This window comes from Medicago sativa, chromosome 1, assembly GCF_051527215.1.
Source record: "Medicago sativa cultivar Bolivia chromosome 1, Bolivia_mono, whole genome shotgun sequence".
NCBI classification, from domain to species: domain Eukaryota; kingdom Viridiplantae; phylum Streptophyta; class Magnoliopsida; order Fabales; family Fabaceae; genus Medicago; species Medicago sativa.
In genome coordinates, this window is record NC_140749.1 from 87,878,694 (window position 1) to 87,895,798 (window position 17,105).

Sequence of the window (17,105 nt, forward strand, 5' to 3'; positions counted from 1 at the left end):
GATCACGATGTATAATGCGCAAGCGAGACCTCGAGAAATACCTTTTATGATAGGGAAATGTTAACCAATGCCCCCAGGACACTGGTTAAGGAAGCAAATATAGTAGCTTTTGTATTGAAAATTGTGTAATCAACTTTTCAAAAGTCAAAAAAGTGTTATTTTTAATTCAAATTTTCCTTTTTTGGATTCCTTAACCAGTGTCCTGGGGGCACCGATTAACAGAACCCTTTATGATATTGTAGCGTTTTTCCCAACTGAATTGTGCTTTCCTTGTTGGATCTACATATACAATCAAGATGATATGAATTTCAAGACTATATATTGGTAGTATAGTATTTGTCAATCAACAATCTCGAACCACGTGGCTAAAATTTACTAGCCAAAAAAAGTAATTGTGCAACTATCTTATATATTAAGTTGATATTCAAACCTACCAAATATGAAGAAATCAAGATTTTTATTTGGAACAAATTCATAAATAAGTAGTCTTTCTCTCCTTTCTAGACTGAAAAACCAAGTAGCCTAACTAGATTTCGATGTTGAAGTTTGGCTACTAAAAGCACTTCATTTTTGAATTTCACATCTCCTTGGTCAGAAGTTGTTGACAACCTTTTGACAGCAATCATTTGTCCATTAGCCAGTTTACCCTGAAAATATTCCACTACGTATGCTAAGTTATAATTTCTTTTATAGCAATGTTTTGAAAAAGGGTGATGTTTTTATGAATGAATAAATATGTTATCTTAGGTACGTACCCGGTAAACAATTCCAAATCCACCTTGTCCAAGTTTATTACTTATTAGAATTGGAGAAATCACTTGTAGCAACACGTATGGTATCAAAGTTAAATTGCAACGACTCAGCAATCATCAATTCCTCTTCACCACCACCATCATCATATTTTTTCCATGTTAGCTTCACACAATAACCAATATGAACATGTTAATTATTAGTATTCATGTATGATAATTACTTTATTAAAAAAATGTATGATAATTACTAGAAATGTAATAGAAATAGAAATATATCACATTGATTGAGATATATATTTTCTTAATGTAAAACTACAAGGAAAATGCCATTGGTTTTGCTATTTTCCATATTCCTATAGGTGATTTAGTAATGCATGGTTTGAGCTATTGAAATATGTATTTAGAGACTATTTGTTGTAGATTATACGGTAAAGCAACTTTTTAATTATTATTATTTTTGTTCTTAAAACTATGGTTGTATCATGATTTATTCTTTTGAAATAATCTTAATCTCTAAAAGTATTCTTTTTAAATTAAAATGATAAGTTTTTTTTTTATTATTTTTTTTATAAAAATGATAGCTTTTGAAAGAGAAGATTAAAAACTAATCTTAACCTACAAGTCTCTAAGAGATCATTTTTAAGTATTTTATTAAGGACTAAATTTTTCAACAAAATATATGAGTAATTCCTAAAACTATTCAGTCTCCATTTGTTTCACCTAAAACTATTTAGTCTCCAATTTTCATCTGTCCACTAAAAAAAATTGTTTTTTTTTTCTGACAAACTATTTTGATATTATGATTTTTACAAAATAGATCAGTCTAGTTTCTTAACCAGTGCCCTGGGGGCACCTGTTAAGAAGTTTATTAAACAATTCAGTTTTACATTAACAAAATCAACTTTATGCGACCTGAGTTGTTAATTTGAGATCCAACGAGAAAAAAAGTGTAATTTTTTTTTTCACAAATATTTATATTTTAGAATTTGATTGGTTGTATGTGTAAAAAATACTATATATTTTAAGTGTTGAATTTTTATATTAATAAATAAAGCAGTACTATACTACTATTTAAGAAAAAAAATCATATTAATAAATAAAGTAGTACTATACGAATAAATGAGATTTCAAAAAGAAAAAAATTATCGGTGATTGTGTAATATCCCACTCCTCAGTATTGGAATTTTACCAGTCGAATGTGTGTCAGAGGATTAAGGTTCATAAAAGAATAATGTAGCGAAGGATGTGATCAGGTAGTGACGATCAAGCACACGTTCATGTACCGGTGTCAAGTTAAAAACGATTAAGACGAAGGGCATTTTGGTAATTGCACCAAGGGGGTATATAAGAGTGTTTAGTCCCAAAATCTTCATAACTTCAAGTTGTTTCTCTCTCTAAACATCAAGATCGCAAAATTCTCTCCTCCCTCTCTCTAGGGTTTCGCCCTCCCTCTCTCTCTATGGATCCATCCTCGTCTCTTGGCAAGAATCTTAGCTATGCAAGATCAAGTGGGAATTGGTGGTGGTGTAAAGAAGATGGTAGCTTGGAGATAATTTCTTGGGGAAGATCAAGCAAGCTAGGGTTTGAGACTTCATGCATGGAAATCAAGGAATTATGTTGTGTTAGCTTGATGATTTTTAAGGTGAGTTCTTAGTTAGTTCCTTTGAGATTGTGTAACCTTATGTGAGAAATGTATGATGAACAAATTATGAATTAGGTTGCTAGAGACCCTTATGCCATTGATTTGTTGAATTTATGTTAATTGTTGCCATGCAAATGTATAGACTGTTTTTATGATGTTCTGGATGGATAATGTGCATTAGATTGCTTGAAAAACAAGATTTTTATGTAAAACACGTTTTCTGGAAAATCTGGGCTGAAGAAACTCGCTAATAGCCAAAATTTCTCTAATACCAAAATTGCTCCAGCAGCATTTGGCTATTAGCCAACCTGGGGGCGAAAATGACAGCTTTTCAAAAAGTTGTCAGCTCGTCCCTAGGGTCCGTGGTGGCTTCCAAGGGTCGTTTTTGCAGTCTTTTATACGTCAAAAACCCTTTATAACATCAAACATCGAATGCACATTACATCTAAAGATCTTTAAAGAAATACATGGCATGATCATTGACAATTCAACAATGAATGGCACATGAGAGTTATGATACGAATCACATACGGGTAGAAGTTAACCCTAAGAATGGGAAAACTATAGAGCCTCGACGTAGATCGTCGAGAATAAGTAAGTTATCATGTAACCTATGAACATTGGGTATAAGTTATGTATGATTAAGAATACGCATGTAATGATTCACTACACGAGTAGGTTACGGACTCGAGGTGAACATTCAAGTAAGATTAAGTATAAGCTCTTTATGTACGAACAATACTATAAGTAAAATGAACATGTCGTGTCTTTCCGTTATCCACGCCAAGGGGGATACGAGAGGTTCACGCCAAGGGGGACGGGATACGCTCCACAAGGTAGGCCCGCACGACATTAAGAGGAGTACCAGCGTTAGCCTCATATAGGAATTTCACCGGTTAAGTTAAGGGATTAATTTCCGGGGTTACTCCACTCGGGATTAATCCGTAAAACGAACCAAGATAATGTTGTTTGTTACACGCTAACCTCTAACTTAATGAATGGTTTTGATTACGATTATGATATGTTGTGAGACATGTGTAAGCTTAAGTACAAGGATAAGTTCATGAAGATATATTGTCGACGATCTTAGTGCCTCCCCGATCGTCCAGTTCAGGATCGTGTGATGAAGGATCGTGTCATGAATAAGCTATGGTTATGTTTTGATGCGTTTACCGTATCATGACGTAGCGGTCTTAGGTTCCCTTGACCGCCATGACATGTAGATAATGACAAGACTTGTAAGCTAAGTTATGAAGAGCCTTATGACGATACTAGTATGCACGATCGTCTAGGTTAATATGTTTCACACACGTATAATCAACCGAATGGTTGTGTTGTAGTCACGTGGTGACCCTAGGTTTTCCCCGAGGTTACCTATAGCCTAGGATTAGGTAGAACTCACTGAGACATTATGTCTCATCCCAATCCTCTTTGTTTCAGATCAGCTGGTTGTTTAAGCAGGATTTTGCAAGCATGTGGCCGGATGGATATTCAACGAGGGCTCGTTCGTACCGGTTGCGAGATTCTCTTAAGGATTCAAGTGTTTATGACTATGTATTGGATGAGTAGTATTGTTTTATTAATTGTACGAACGCGTATTGTTTTATATAATTATCCATTCGAAGACTTATTGTTGTAAATTTTAATGTATCCAGTACTAAAGATAATGCACATGCTAAACTTTCTAGATACGTTTAGTGTGGGCGTTACAGATTGAGTCTTATACGAATTAGGGACATGCAACAAATTCTAAAAAGGTCTTATAATTTAGGATAGAAAGAATTTATAACTTTTGTACTAGTATGTTGACTTACCTTCAAATTTTGTTGCTTTTCTCCTTCCTAAATAAAAGCATATAGAACCAACAAACAGTATGCCAGCCACAACAATTGCTAGAACGATAACAATGGTCTTCTTTCCTAATCCAGAAATCATAGTTGGTTAGGAAAATGATAAAATAAAATAAATAAATTTGTTGCGATCAAAAAAAAAAAATTGACAAGTAAATAGTGATTTATCAAACATAAATTTAGTTTGGTGACAACTTGTGTACCCATCTGACGTGGCAGGGTATTTGTACCCATGGGCTTTTTAAATCGGTTAAAAGGCTAACTGATATCATATAAGATTCTACTAAGTTGGTTAAGTAAAAGAGCGACTTTGATAAGTTTTTGTCTTTTTTGAAAATATAATATTTTTATTTTTAACTTCATCCCTTAGGATTGTAATACTGGCTCTGATACCAGGTTGGGCGCAGAATCGCCAGCGGAATTCTCTCGAACTTGATTTAACATTTCTTCGATTTTAAGTAACCCTTGAAATGGTTTTAAAAGTGTTTTAGCTCTTTCTTTTTGCGTATTTGTAAGATTTTCTAGATCTTCTACTTCTCTTAGAAAGTCTTCAATATATTCTATGTGGTATTGTACAAACTCTTTGGAGTTAAAAAGAATTTGTCTTAAGACAATTCTTCTATGATAGATTTCTATATCAGAGACTATGTTCTCTAACCTTTCTTTAAAGAGTTTTACTTCTGTTACCAGACCTAAACCAGGCATTATATGATTTTTTCTAAAGATTGTTTAAATTCAGTTAGTTTTTGAGATGGCCATAACAGAGTTGTGGCTCTTTCTTTTTGTGTAACAGAAATATTTTCTGTTTCTTCTAATTCTTTTATCATTTCATCTATGTATGAAATTTGTAAAATCATTAGATCATGGATTCCCCAAATTGCATTTTTCATTTCTATTCTTAAGAAATTTTCTTCTATTTTATTAACTAAGCTATCTAGTTTTTTCCTGAATAAACTTAATTCATTTTTTATTGTTATTCCTGGCATTATAATTTTCTATTGATGCCTAACAATTCAGTTTTTATTTCTGATAAAGTTTTATTAAGCTTTTTATTTTCATAACTGTCTAATGAAGTTCTTGCGGGTAGAAACTTTGGTTCACTTGTACTTTCTTCTTGTTTTAGAAGAGGTGTTCTTTCTATAGTCATAATAGACTTTGATCTCTTTAATGGTTTTAGAATTGGTGATTCTAATTTTATTAGTGGGGCAAATAGTTCATCTATTTGTATTTTTTCTTTTCCACTAAATTCTATACTGTAATGAGAATTACTTAATGCATAATTCATTTTGTAACTTATACTAAAAGGATGATTTCCTGGTCTCATAAGGGTTTGGTCCTTAAGTTTGTAATGAATTACTAAAGATCTGTCTAGATCTATATCATTTAAACTTAAACCTATTTGTAGGTTTATGTCAAATTTTAATTTTCCACACTTTAAATTTCCCTCACCTTGGGTTATCAGTGAATGTTTTTCATTCATCCTAGCATCTTCAATAAGAAGTTCTAGTTCTGCATCTATTCCTTTCATAAAAGTACTTTTTATAATTATTTGGATAGTTGATATATGAATATATCCTATCTTCTGTCTTTTTTCTAACGGTAGATGTTTTAATCTATTATTAATTTGTTCATTATCAATCAAGGATATTATAACAGATCCATCTGTTGATTCCATTGGTATAGCAACTTCTCCTACCATCATTCCATATTTTAGTATGTTTTCTCTAGATAATTTTTCTTTTATCAAGGAAAAAATACTTTTTTGTTTGAAATTTTCTTCAGGTTTTAAGGTAAAATCTACCTTTTCTATATGATCTATTAATACATCTGCTATAAAACCAGATGAACCTTCTTTCTTCATGCTATATTCCATTATGAAATTTATAAAATATTTAAAATATTTAAAATCATACCTGACTTCGTCTTGGATTTTTGATGATTCTGATCTTTCGATCCTTTGGAATTTGAAATAATCTTTCGATTATTGGTGGAACTTGAAATAATCTTTCGATTATTGATATTAAAAACTTAGAATTTTTCTTATGACAACCTAATCCTGCGAAGTTCTTTCCCACAAACTAAAGGTACTTACTTCATTGATTTTAGTTGTATTTTACAAGTGAGCATCGAGGCTCTTATTTATAGGAGGAAAGGACTTACAGAGTAGGTCACATGTCACTTTCCTTCCAGCTCAAAAGAAAAACAAACAAAACACGCAAAGGAAAAAGTAAAAGCATTATCACATAAGGTGATAAGATCTTCAACTTAAATGGACCCCATCTGACTCAGATGATAAGGTTCCATTATTACATCTTTTTTCCTACGGTCATCTACATGACGCGTGTCTAGGCTTTTTCTTTTGCCTTATCTTTTGTTGCTGAAGTTGTCGGTATTTTGGCTTCTTCTGCCGACACTTTGTCTTTTGCACACCATTTACAGATATGCCCTTTGTAAGTTGAGAAGTATTGGCAACATTCCTGTTGTACTTCATCTGGGATTCTATGGAGACCATTTTCGAATCCTGAGAATAATTCTTCGAATTGAAGCGTTTGTCTGAGGTGCTCTGTAGAGACCTTTTTCTTCGAGTCGCAGATCATGAAACAATAATCTGAGACATATAAGACTTTATAATTGGTAATGGATGACCCATATTTGATTAGATAATCATAAAAACGCTTCATTTGTTGAACAAATGAGATTAATGTCCATCCGACACTTGTTGCTTTTGGTTCTAGATAGGTTTTGTTTGAAATACCTATCTTTATAGCTGTTCTTGGTCTTACAGCCATCTGATTATTTTCTTCTTCGAACCATGGATATGTTTGTTCGAATTGGAGAAATATTTCTCTTCCCTTGGCAAGGAAGTCATTAAATCTTTTTGCTGTATCACCGATCTCTTTTGGAAGATCAGCAAGTTCTTGAAATCTATAGCCTTCTTTTTCCTCAAGATATACAGTCTTGAGCATTCCATAGTCATAGAATTCTTTAAGTAATTCCTTGGATATTCCTGGAACTGTATTAGCTTTTACCCCATGTTTGGTATTAACTGGATAAAAACATTCAATTGCTAGTTCTTCCTTGAAGTTGGCTAGCCATCTCCACTTTCCCATGAAATCATCAATAGTTTTTATCTTGTTTTTTTCTTTTTGAAGGTTTATAATTGATCCTACTGAAACCTTCTTTTTAGATTCCATTTTTGATGGTTGACCAATATCTTTTGCTATGGCCATTTCCTTGTAGGAAGCCTTATAAGCTTCTTTTGCTTCTTCCATTGTTGGATAAGATTTGTGTCTGACATTTTTGCCATTAATGTGGAGGCTTGCAATTGCCCAATTGTTGTAGATGCCTTTCATTGGACCATCAAAGATGACATACACCTTCTTTGCTGGTTGTAGATCGACAGCATCGCTTGGTTGGTCTGGACCATTTTTTGACTCTTCATCTTCTTGTTCGACTTTGTCAGCCCATGACTTTTTTGTATCTTCTTCTGGCATAGAACCTGCTGAAGATGTTGATGAAAAACTTTGTTGTTCATTCAAAGTCTTTTTTGTTGGTTCTTCTGTTGTTGTTGTTGTTAGAGCTTCAACATTTATGATCTTAGTTAGACTTTCGATCATTTTAACCATCTCCCCCCTCTCTGAAGAGAGCTGTTTCAGCTTTTGGCTATGGATTTCAATCTGTTCATCTTTTTGCTTCAAGCTGTTGTAAAGAACTTTTAGAGCTTGCTCCATTCTCTTGTCAATGTATCTGTAAAACAATTGTTTTCTGATTTTATTAGTTGAATATAGGGATAGAATTGTTGGATGCGCATTTGCCATCTAACAAGTCTTCCTTGTTTATGATCAACTTTTAAATTGTAGCGCCAAAATCCGCTAGCATAAGTTGAATCAGTTCGTAATAAAAATCTTGATGGAATTAAATCCATTCTCCATTTTTCTAAAACATTTAAACAAGAAAGAGTTTCTTTCTCATTGATATGATATCTTGTTTCAGCGTCTTTAAAAGATCCTGAAACATACTTGCATAAAACAAGATCTTTATCCTTAATTCGGATGTTATTGCTTGAGTAATCAAGTTTTGAATCAGTTGAAACTGATGTTTTATCTGATCGCCCATTAGGGATATCTGATTTTAACTGTGGGGTTACGCCCATAGTGGTATAGGATTGTTGTGGGGTTTCATCCTCAACATATCCATTGAGATTTAATCCCAATTTTTGTTTACCATTAGGAAGAGCTCTCATAACTCCAGCCCAAGTAAACTGATTTGCATCAACATTTACAACCAAAAAATCATTTTCTGTTGGGTTGTATAGTTGTGGTAAAACTTTTAGTTTTTCTTTTAAAGATTTTACAGCCTCAGTATCTTTCTGTGTCCATGACCATGGCACTTTTTCAGATATCTTCTTCTGTAAAACTTTTCTATCATTTGCTAAATCTTGAAGAAATCCTTCATTAGCAACATAATTTAAACATCCCAAAAATCTTTGAATTTGTTTTCTATCCGTTAATTGATCAGGAAAAAGTAAAATTTTTTCTTGAACATGTGGTGATAAATCGAGTTTTCCTCCTTCTCTTATGATAAGACCAAGGAATTCGATTTCTTGTTTCAAAAGTACTGACTTTTTTCTAGATAAAACAATTCCTTTATCTTTTATTCTGTTTAAAACAGTAGTAACATCTTTGATATGTTGTTCTTTGCTTCCTTTGGTAAAGATTAATATGTCATCGATATATACAAAACAAATATGATCAAGACCTTTAAGGGTGTTGTCCATAAGTCTTTGATATATTGATGGTGCTTGTTTTAAACCAAATGGTAAAACATTCCATTCAAAATGTCCTTCTGGACAGCTAAAAGCTGTTAGAGGTTTAGTTTCTTCTGATAACCTTAACTGCCAGTATCCAGATTTTGCATCTAAAGATGAAAACCAATTACATCCTCTTATTTTTTCAAAAATGTAATCTTTTCTTGGTAACTTATATGAGTCACTTACAGTTGCCTCATTAAGTTTTTTATAATTAATCACCATTCGAGCTTTTCCTCTTTTTATTTCATTATGTTTTCTAACATAAAAAGCTGGCGCTGAATGTGGACTAATAGAAGGACTTATTAATCCTTTTTCTAATAGTTCTGCTATTTCTTTTTTAAATTCATCCTTATCTTCTCCTGAATAAGGGATTTTGTACAGGGCTTTGACTTCTTTTTTAGGGTCTTTAAGTTTTATAACAACTAGATCTTGTATTTTATTTATTATAGTATCTAATGGATTTTCAGAACAAACTTGATCTAGATGATATCCTAGATTTTGTTCAGTCGTTAAATAAAACTTTCTCTTATCCCACATACATCTGAGTATATTAAGATTTTCTGAAATTGCTTTTAAAATTTCATTTTTTGTAATAATGTTTGTTGTAACAAATTCACTTTCTTCTGGGTTATTAACATCAAACCAATTTAACGTTATTGTGTCAGTTTTTTGAATAAAAGGATTATATAACTTTAAAAAGTTATTTCCTATTATCAAATCTATTCCAGAATCATGTTCATAGATTGATCTTACATAGAAGTATCTATGTTCAATTTTAATAAAAACATGTTTTAGAACAAACCATATTTGGTGTTTTTTCTTATCAGCAAAGATAATTTCTTTTGGTTTTTGTAGTCTAATCCATCCTTCCTTAATTATGGATCTTCTACCAAAACATAAAGTAGCACCCGTATCAATGTAACCCATAATTTTCTTTTTATTCAGTGTTACCTGGATAAATGTTGCATTAGGATTTCCATTTTTTAAAATTTTCCTACTCATTCTTCAATTTCTTCTTCAGTAGTATATTCAAAAATACTACTTTCGTCAGAATCTATATCTGATTCTATTGGCTCGAAACCTACTTCCCAAATTAATTTCAAGGTTTCTTTTTTAGAATCTTTCTTTTTAGGACATTCATTTGCATAATGTCCTTCTTCATTACACAACCAACATGTGCATGTTTTCTTTCCTTTAGGACATGAATTCTTTTTAGGATATTTTTTATTTCTCCTAAAGTATTTTTGTTTATTGAATTTTTTAGGAAATTTCTTTTTTCTTTTATATTCAGAACGATCTATTTTCCTAAAAACTTTTTTCTTTTTCATTCTTCTAGGTTTACTACAACCGTAGTTTCCTACTTTGTCTCGAATTTTATCACAGCAAACATTTATTTTTGCTTCTCTTTTAGCAGTTTTTTCCATGCATTTTTCGGATATCCATCTCCTTAGTGCAGTTATTCTTGTTCCTAGAGTATCTTCTAATCCTACGATTCTCTCTAGGTGTTCTTGGATTACTTTTTCCATTATTGTTCCTACAGATGATGGAAGTTTATTGTAGAATAATCCTAAAAGATTATATTGTAATCTCTCTTGTGGAGATATTGCATAGTAATATTTGCTAAATTCACATATAAATGGTTCAACATAACACATATCACAGATTCTTAAATTAAGGATTCTATGAATGTTTGTATATTTTAGGTCTGATTCTGCTTCTGGTGCATCAAAACCTAAAAATTCTTTTTTCAAGATTGAATAGACATGATTTATCACATCTTCAGTTGTTGATGGGAGCTCCGAATCTGATTGTTCAGACATAAAACTCCAAGCATTTCCTATGGTTTTAGTCTTTAAATAGTTGAAAATACTCTTTGGACTTAATTTCCCAAGTGTAGGGTCTAATTGAATTGTTACCATGTGATCATGATACCAACTTCTTAATTCTCTTTTAACATCCTCACTACAGTCAATGTTTAAAACATCATCTTCTTTGTGGCGATGTATTGTTGGTATATATTTAGGTGGTATTTGTTTAAATTTTCTTTCATCCATTTTATTTTGAATGATTTGTTGATCAATGAATTTTTCACTATCCTCTTGACGTCCTCTTTTACGTCCCATTTCTGATGATTCTGGATGCTCATTAGTTTTTACAAGTCCTACTTGTGGTTCTTCTTCCATACTGAAAGAACTTTCTGATCCAAAGTCGTAAACAAACTTGTTTTCGTCATCAGATTCTTCAGTTATTTGGTTTTTTCTATTAATGTCTAGAGAGGCCATTAATGTTTGTAATTCATTTAGCTGGTTTGCTATTTCTTCTTCTGTTTCGTCCATATTAAGGTAATGGTGCGAAAAAATTAATTTCTTTTTCTGGTTTTTCAATATTTTCTGAAATTTCTATCATGTCTCCCCCCTCTTTTTTGACAAAAGTTTGTAATTGCTCTAGGGTTAAACATCTATCTCTCGAAGGTAAGAGTTTTAATAGATCAATTAAATCATCTATTTTTAAACAAAGTTTTTCATCTAGTAATCTTTGGTTCTCCTCTAGACTAGATAATTTTTCATTGAGTTTTTCTTCAGACTCTTTTTCTATTAGTACCTCTACTATTTTATCTAACTGTTTCTGAAGTACTGTTAGATTTTCAAAAATATCTTGTATTTTTTCACATACACCCTTATTAGCCATGTATAAACTTTTGTATTTTGAGACTTAAGAGGTTTGCAAAGTTTTCATATTCCCAGTATGTAGTGTAATTATCTTCAAATATTAGAAACCAATATGCTGTTTCTCTTAACCAATTAATTTGGTTTCTCATACTAATTATATTATTATATTTAGGTTCTAATATGAATGGTTGTGGTATAATTTTTCCAAATGGATTTATTAATCCATCCATAAATTATCTTGCTAATTTTTTAAGACTGTTTCTGAGTTGTTCAGCTTTGACTACGTATCTTGAAAAGAGATGATAGTCAAAATTCTCTTTTAGATAGTAAGTAGCTGTTTTATCGCACCATTTAATCTGTGCTTTAACCAGACATATTTCTTGGTAATTAGGATTCAAAATGAATGGTAACAAGACTATTTTTCCTTTTGGATTTTTAAAATATTTTCTTTGAGACTTTTTAAGCCTGTTTTTGCAAGAACAGTCTTTAAAGAGTTTTGTCATTATGTAATAAAATCTTTTCACGTGGACCACTTATTGTTTGACAAATAAGGATGGGTAATGATACCCATTATAATGGCATGGGTAGGGAAGAATTTCCCATTTAGTTTCTATCATTGAATATAAATCTCATCCTACCTCACTTTGATCAAATCATTGACTTGTTCAAGTGTAGAAAGAAAGAAAAAAGGAAATAATAAAGTACATATATGAAATCTAAGTTTAAATATTAATTAGGTTGGATCTAAAATGTTAGCCTCTAAGAACATATAGTAGCAAAGAAGAAGTGCTCACGTTTAGGAGGCTGTGGTGCTGGTGATTCAAGAAGACGAGAAATATCATACTAAACAACTTTCTCCAAAATACAAACAACCTTTCATTTCTTGACACCGAATCGAAATCTGTCCGTAAGCTACATCCAAACATTTAATACAGTCTTGGTCTGTCAAATCTGGTGTACACTGAGCCAAACCATGTATAGTCTCATTACTATCACTTGATTCATCAATTACTTTAACACTCTTTTCAGCAAACTTCTTGTTTGAGTCGCCTTCTGCGGCCATGCTTTTAAGTTGATCGAACAAGCCATTAAGTGTTCTATTAAACGCATCATCGACCACTGTTTTGGCTATGATGAAATAAACGTAAGAGGTTTCAGTGTTCATGACACCAAACATTGGTGTCATGACAATCCTCTTTTCAGACACCGATCTTTGAGAAGTTGTGCGCAGGTTTTCAGACAAGCATGACAATCCTCTTGATTAATATCACCTCTACAGAGTGCGATTGCGTAAACTTCACCGTGGAGAAATGGTAGAATCCGTAGTCTATTTTTCTGTCAGAATATATTAGTTCTAAAACGGTGTTACGGTTGTTCTCGTAGTCACCACCGTGGGTGAAGTTTCCGAGAATTTCATTACATTTGCTGTAAATGGGAAGTTTTTGGTAGTTGGCTTTGGATTTTAGAGTGAAAAACAGAGGAAGAAGTGAAAACTGAAGCCAACGTAAAGAAAGCATAGTGCTCTCTCCGCTAGAATTGGTCGAGAATGATGGTGGAATTAATGAAGTTGTTGCGCACATCTTTTGCAGTAAATCGTTGGAATTAAATGAAAACATTGGTCAAAATTAAGTCGTAGAAAATCATCGGCCAAGGACTTCGCAAAAGTCTTCTTGTTTTGTATTATCCCATCAATAATTGAAGAATAATGTAAGAATAATATTTTGTTTTTTTTTTTTTTTTACTATGACTGAAAACAGAATGAGAGAGAGAGAGAGAGCGTCTTTGAGAGAGAGCGAGACGGTTGGTCGCGTTTCCACCACGCACAACCAAATCGGCGCTCGTTTTCGCCGGAGTTGCCACAACGGGGGGGTTATGGGGAGGATTGGACTGTCGTGAGTTCGCGACGGAGGAAAGCACGGCGACAGGGAGATCGAGGTCAGGACAGATGGCGTGAGAACAAGCGGCGCAGGGAATGGTTTGATCGAGACAACCGGCAGTTTGGGTTCAGGGAACACTAGGTTGATGACAACGTGAACGATGATTGGGGTTACTATTCAGATCGGCAGCAGGTAAGGGAGGGTCCATACGGAAAAGCTAGGCTCTCTGATAGCAGGAGGGGCTGCGTGGAGGGTGTTCGACGGTCTGTAGCATATGACAAATTGGATGTTGACAGACGCAAGGCTCAAGGTTCTGTCCTACGTCGTGTAGCTGTTTGTGTTCGCCGAATTGAAAACCATGAACTTTTACCAGACAACCAGCAAGCAAATCAGCAACCCTTATCAGACAAACAACAAGCAAAACTGGCCGACGGTAGTGACAAACAATTAGGAGCTGTTTCCAAAGCTTCTGAACCTGTTAAGCAACCGCTAGGTACCACTTTAAATAGGTTCGTTACTTTTTACTTCACAAATTTTCCGCATCAATTATCGAATTTTTATTTACGGAAAGGATTTGAAGTGTGTGGTATGTTAGAGGATGTGGTTATTCCTAGTAAACGCAATGTTAACGGAGATGTTTATGGCTTTGTGAGATATTCAAATGTGAGGGATGTGAGTAAATTGCTTAAGGCAGTGAATGCGGTGTGTTTTGGTAACTTCCGCGTTCAGGCGAAGATTGCAAGATTTGATAGATTGGCTAAGGAGGCGTTGGAGAGGGTTAGTGAGGTTAAGGAGAAGGGGAAGCAAGGTGACAGTGAGGGAGAAAACTTGTTGCGTTTGGGTGATAAAGGAGCTTGGTCGAGAGTTGGTGAGGGTAAGGATCCGAAAGCGGCCCTGACGGAGGATGTGAGAGTGAAAGGGAAAGAGGTGGTGTCGAAGGCTGCTAGTGAGGATATGTTGGTAAAGAACGGAGGGAATGGTAGTAATTTGGTTAAGGTTCAGCGGGCTAGTCTTGTGGACAGTCAACCTTCGACACAAAAATTACTACGTAATTATAGGTCCAAGGAGGAAGATGTGGAATGGGCACGTAATGGTTTAACGGCATCTGTTATTAACGGGGAGTCTATTCCTGTGATTCAGAATCGGATTGTAGATGCGGGTTTTGGAGATTTAGATGTGCGTCCATTGGGGGCCGACAAAGTTTTTATCTGTTGTACTTCTGGTAAAGATGTTTCGTTAGTTATTGAAAATGCCAAGGATTTTTTTGCTCTTTTATTTTCTAATATTTCGAGGTGGGATAAGAAAGTTTTACCGCTGCAGAGAGGTGCTTGGTTGAGATTGTTTGGTATTCCTCTTCACGCTTGGAATGAGAATTTTTTCAAACTATGTGTGGTGGACTGTGGAAGATTTTTACGGACTGATAGTTATACGATGGATAAATTCAGGTTTGATTATGCTCGTGTTCTGATAGCGACATCCTCACTGGAGGTTGTCAATTGTGTTCAGAATATTATTGTTGATGATGAGACTGTGGAGATAAAAATTATTGAGGAGTGGGGTTTCAATATGGTGGATGATGTGTGTCTGCTTGAAACTGATGATAGCACACAATCTATGCAATCTGATCGTGATGACTGTGGTATTGACCCAGAACATATTTGTGATAAGGCAGATTTTATTGTGGATAAAATTGTGGAGGAATTAGTTGAGGGGAATGAGGTTGAAACAAATCAAGTTCAGCCTGAAGGATTAGTTTTACCGTCAGAAAGAGAAGAGGAAGTGGTGTTATCTAACAAGTCGGTGTTGAGTCGTAAAGGTCGAGGTTTTTCATGTCCACCCAGGGGTACTCGTTCTTTAGAGTCGGGACCTTGGAGTCTGGAGTGGTTGAGTGATCAACTTCACGGGGATGCAGGTGTTATCTCTTCATCCGTTAAGAAAGTGAAGAAAGTGGTACGGCCTACCTCTCATCCGGTTGAGAACATTGTTAAGAAATGTAAAAAGGTGAACGGAGTCCTGCGACATTCTGTGCATAATCTGAAGAAAGTGGCCAGGTTACCTTGTAAAGACCGCTCAGCTGTTTTAAAAATTTTGAAGAAAAATGCCAGGAAACGTCAAGGTTCCGACAGGCTTAAGAAAACGGTGGAGGTGGTGTCTCAGTGTGCTTCTGATGGTATTTCTTCATCTGATTCGGTAAGTAATGACTGGTCTCACTGGGTGGTTTTGAAGGGGAATGAGAAGGTTGCGGTGGAGGATGTGTGGGGTATTGGTAAGGCGATTGGGGTTCAGTTCGATGGGGAGTCCCATAATATGTTTGGGGTGTTAGCAAAAAGAGGTCGAGGAAGGGGTCAATCAAGAAGTGAGGAATCTGTAGGAGGTATGGGTTCGGTGGGGAGGGGTTGTTAGGTTTCGGTGGTGGAGGGTGTGAGGTAGGGTGAGGGTGTTAGCGATGAAGTTGATCTCTTGGAATGTACGGGGTTTGGGAGGCTTTGCTAAAAGGAAGGAAGTTCGTTCTCTGGTTATCGAAAAGAATCTGTTGTTGATGTGTTTACAAGAAACTACGATGCAAGTGTGTGATGACGGTTTTTGTGCCTCTCTGTGGGGTAATTCTGCGGTCTCCTTTTCTTTTCGACCCTCTCAAGGGGCTTCCGGAGGGTTGCTAACGATGTGGGATAACGCAGAGGTGGAAGTGTGGTCTTCTTTTAGTTGTCCACATACTTTGATCATTAATGGCCGGTTCATTAAAACCAATGAGGAATTTTATCTGTTCAATATTTATGCCCCTTGTGATGCTGCTGCCAAAAGACTTTTATGGGATTCGTTATCTTCTCGGTTACTTTTGTTGAGGGGGAAGAAAGTTTGTGTGTGTGGGGATTTTAACGCTGTTCGGTATAGAGAGGAGAAAAGGTCCATTTCGGAAGGAAATGTAAACTTCGATTTTACTCACTTCAATGCTTTTATCGACTCTAATTTTCTGTGTGATCTTCCTTTGGGAGGATGAATGTTTACTTGGTATAAAGGGGATGGTAAGTCGATGAGTAGGATTGACCGGTTCCTGTTGTCTGAAGAGTGGTGTTTGATGTGGCCTAATTGCTTACAAATAGCGCAGCTGAGGGGATTATCAGATCATTGTCCATTGGTTTTGTCTGTTGATGAGGAAGATTGGGGACCGAGGCCAACGAGGTTGTTGCAATGTTGGAGGGATATTCCGGGGTACAATCAATTTGTGAGCAATAAGTGGAAATCTTTACAGGTAGATGGCTGGGGGGGTTATGTATTAAAGGAAAAATTGAAATTGATGAAAGTAGCTCTAAAAGAGTGGCATGTTGCTCACACTCATACTTTGCCAAGGAAAATTATTGACCTCAAGGATCGTTTGGCAGTTTTAGATGGCAAAGGTGAAGTAGAGGTGTTGACTGAAGACGAATGTGCTGAGTTATTTGGTGTTTCATCGGATATTCATTCTTTGTCTCGCCTTAATACCAGTATTTGTTGGCAGCAGTCTAGA

At 34.7% G+C, this 17,105-nt stretch overlaps 1 protein-coding gene and 1 pseudogene across 2 annotated transcripts; one reads left to right on the plus strand and one right to left on the minus strand.

Moving 5' to 3' along the window:
- Window positions 1-223: 223 nt before the first annotated feature.
- Window positions 224-13,430, minus strand: LOC146958734 (cysteine-rich receptor-like protein kinase 29; annotated as a pseudogene). Its single transcript, XR_015024715.1, has 5 exons — window positions 12,518-13,430; window positions 4,209-4,313; window positions 756-915; window positions 435-647; window positions 224-279 (listed from the first exon to the last, which is right to left on the minus strand). The product of XR_015024715.1 is annotated as a cysteine-rich receptor-like protein kinase 29 (transcript).
- Window positions 13,431-13,760: 330 nt separating this feature from the next.
- On the plus strand, window positions 13,761-16,003 carry LOC146958735 (uncharacterized). The gene is made up of 2 exons (XM_085752510.1): window positions 13,761-13,792; window positions 13,897-16,003. The coding sequence occupies exons 1-2, from the start codon at window positions 13,761-13,763 to the stop codon at window positions 16,001-16,003; spliced, it is 2,139 nt and encodes a 712-aa protein (XP_085608636.1).
- Window positions 16,004-17,105: the final 1,102 nt, after the last annotated feature.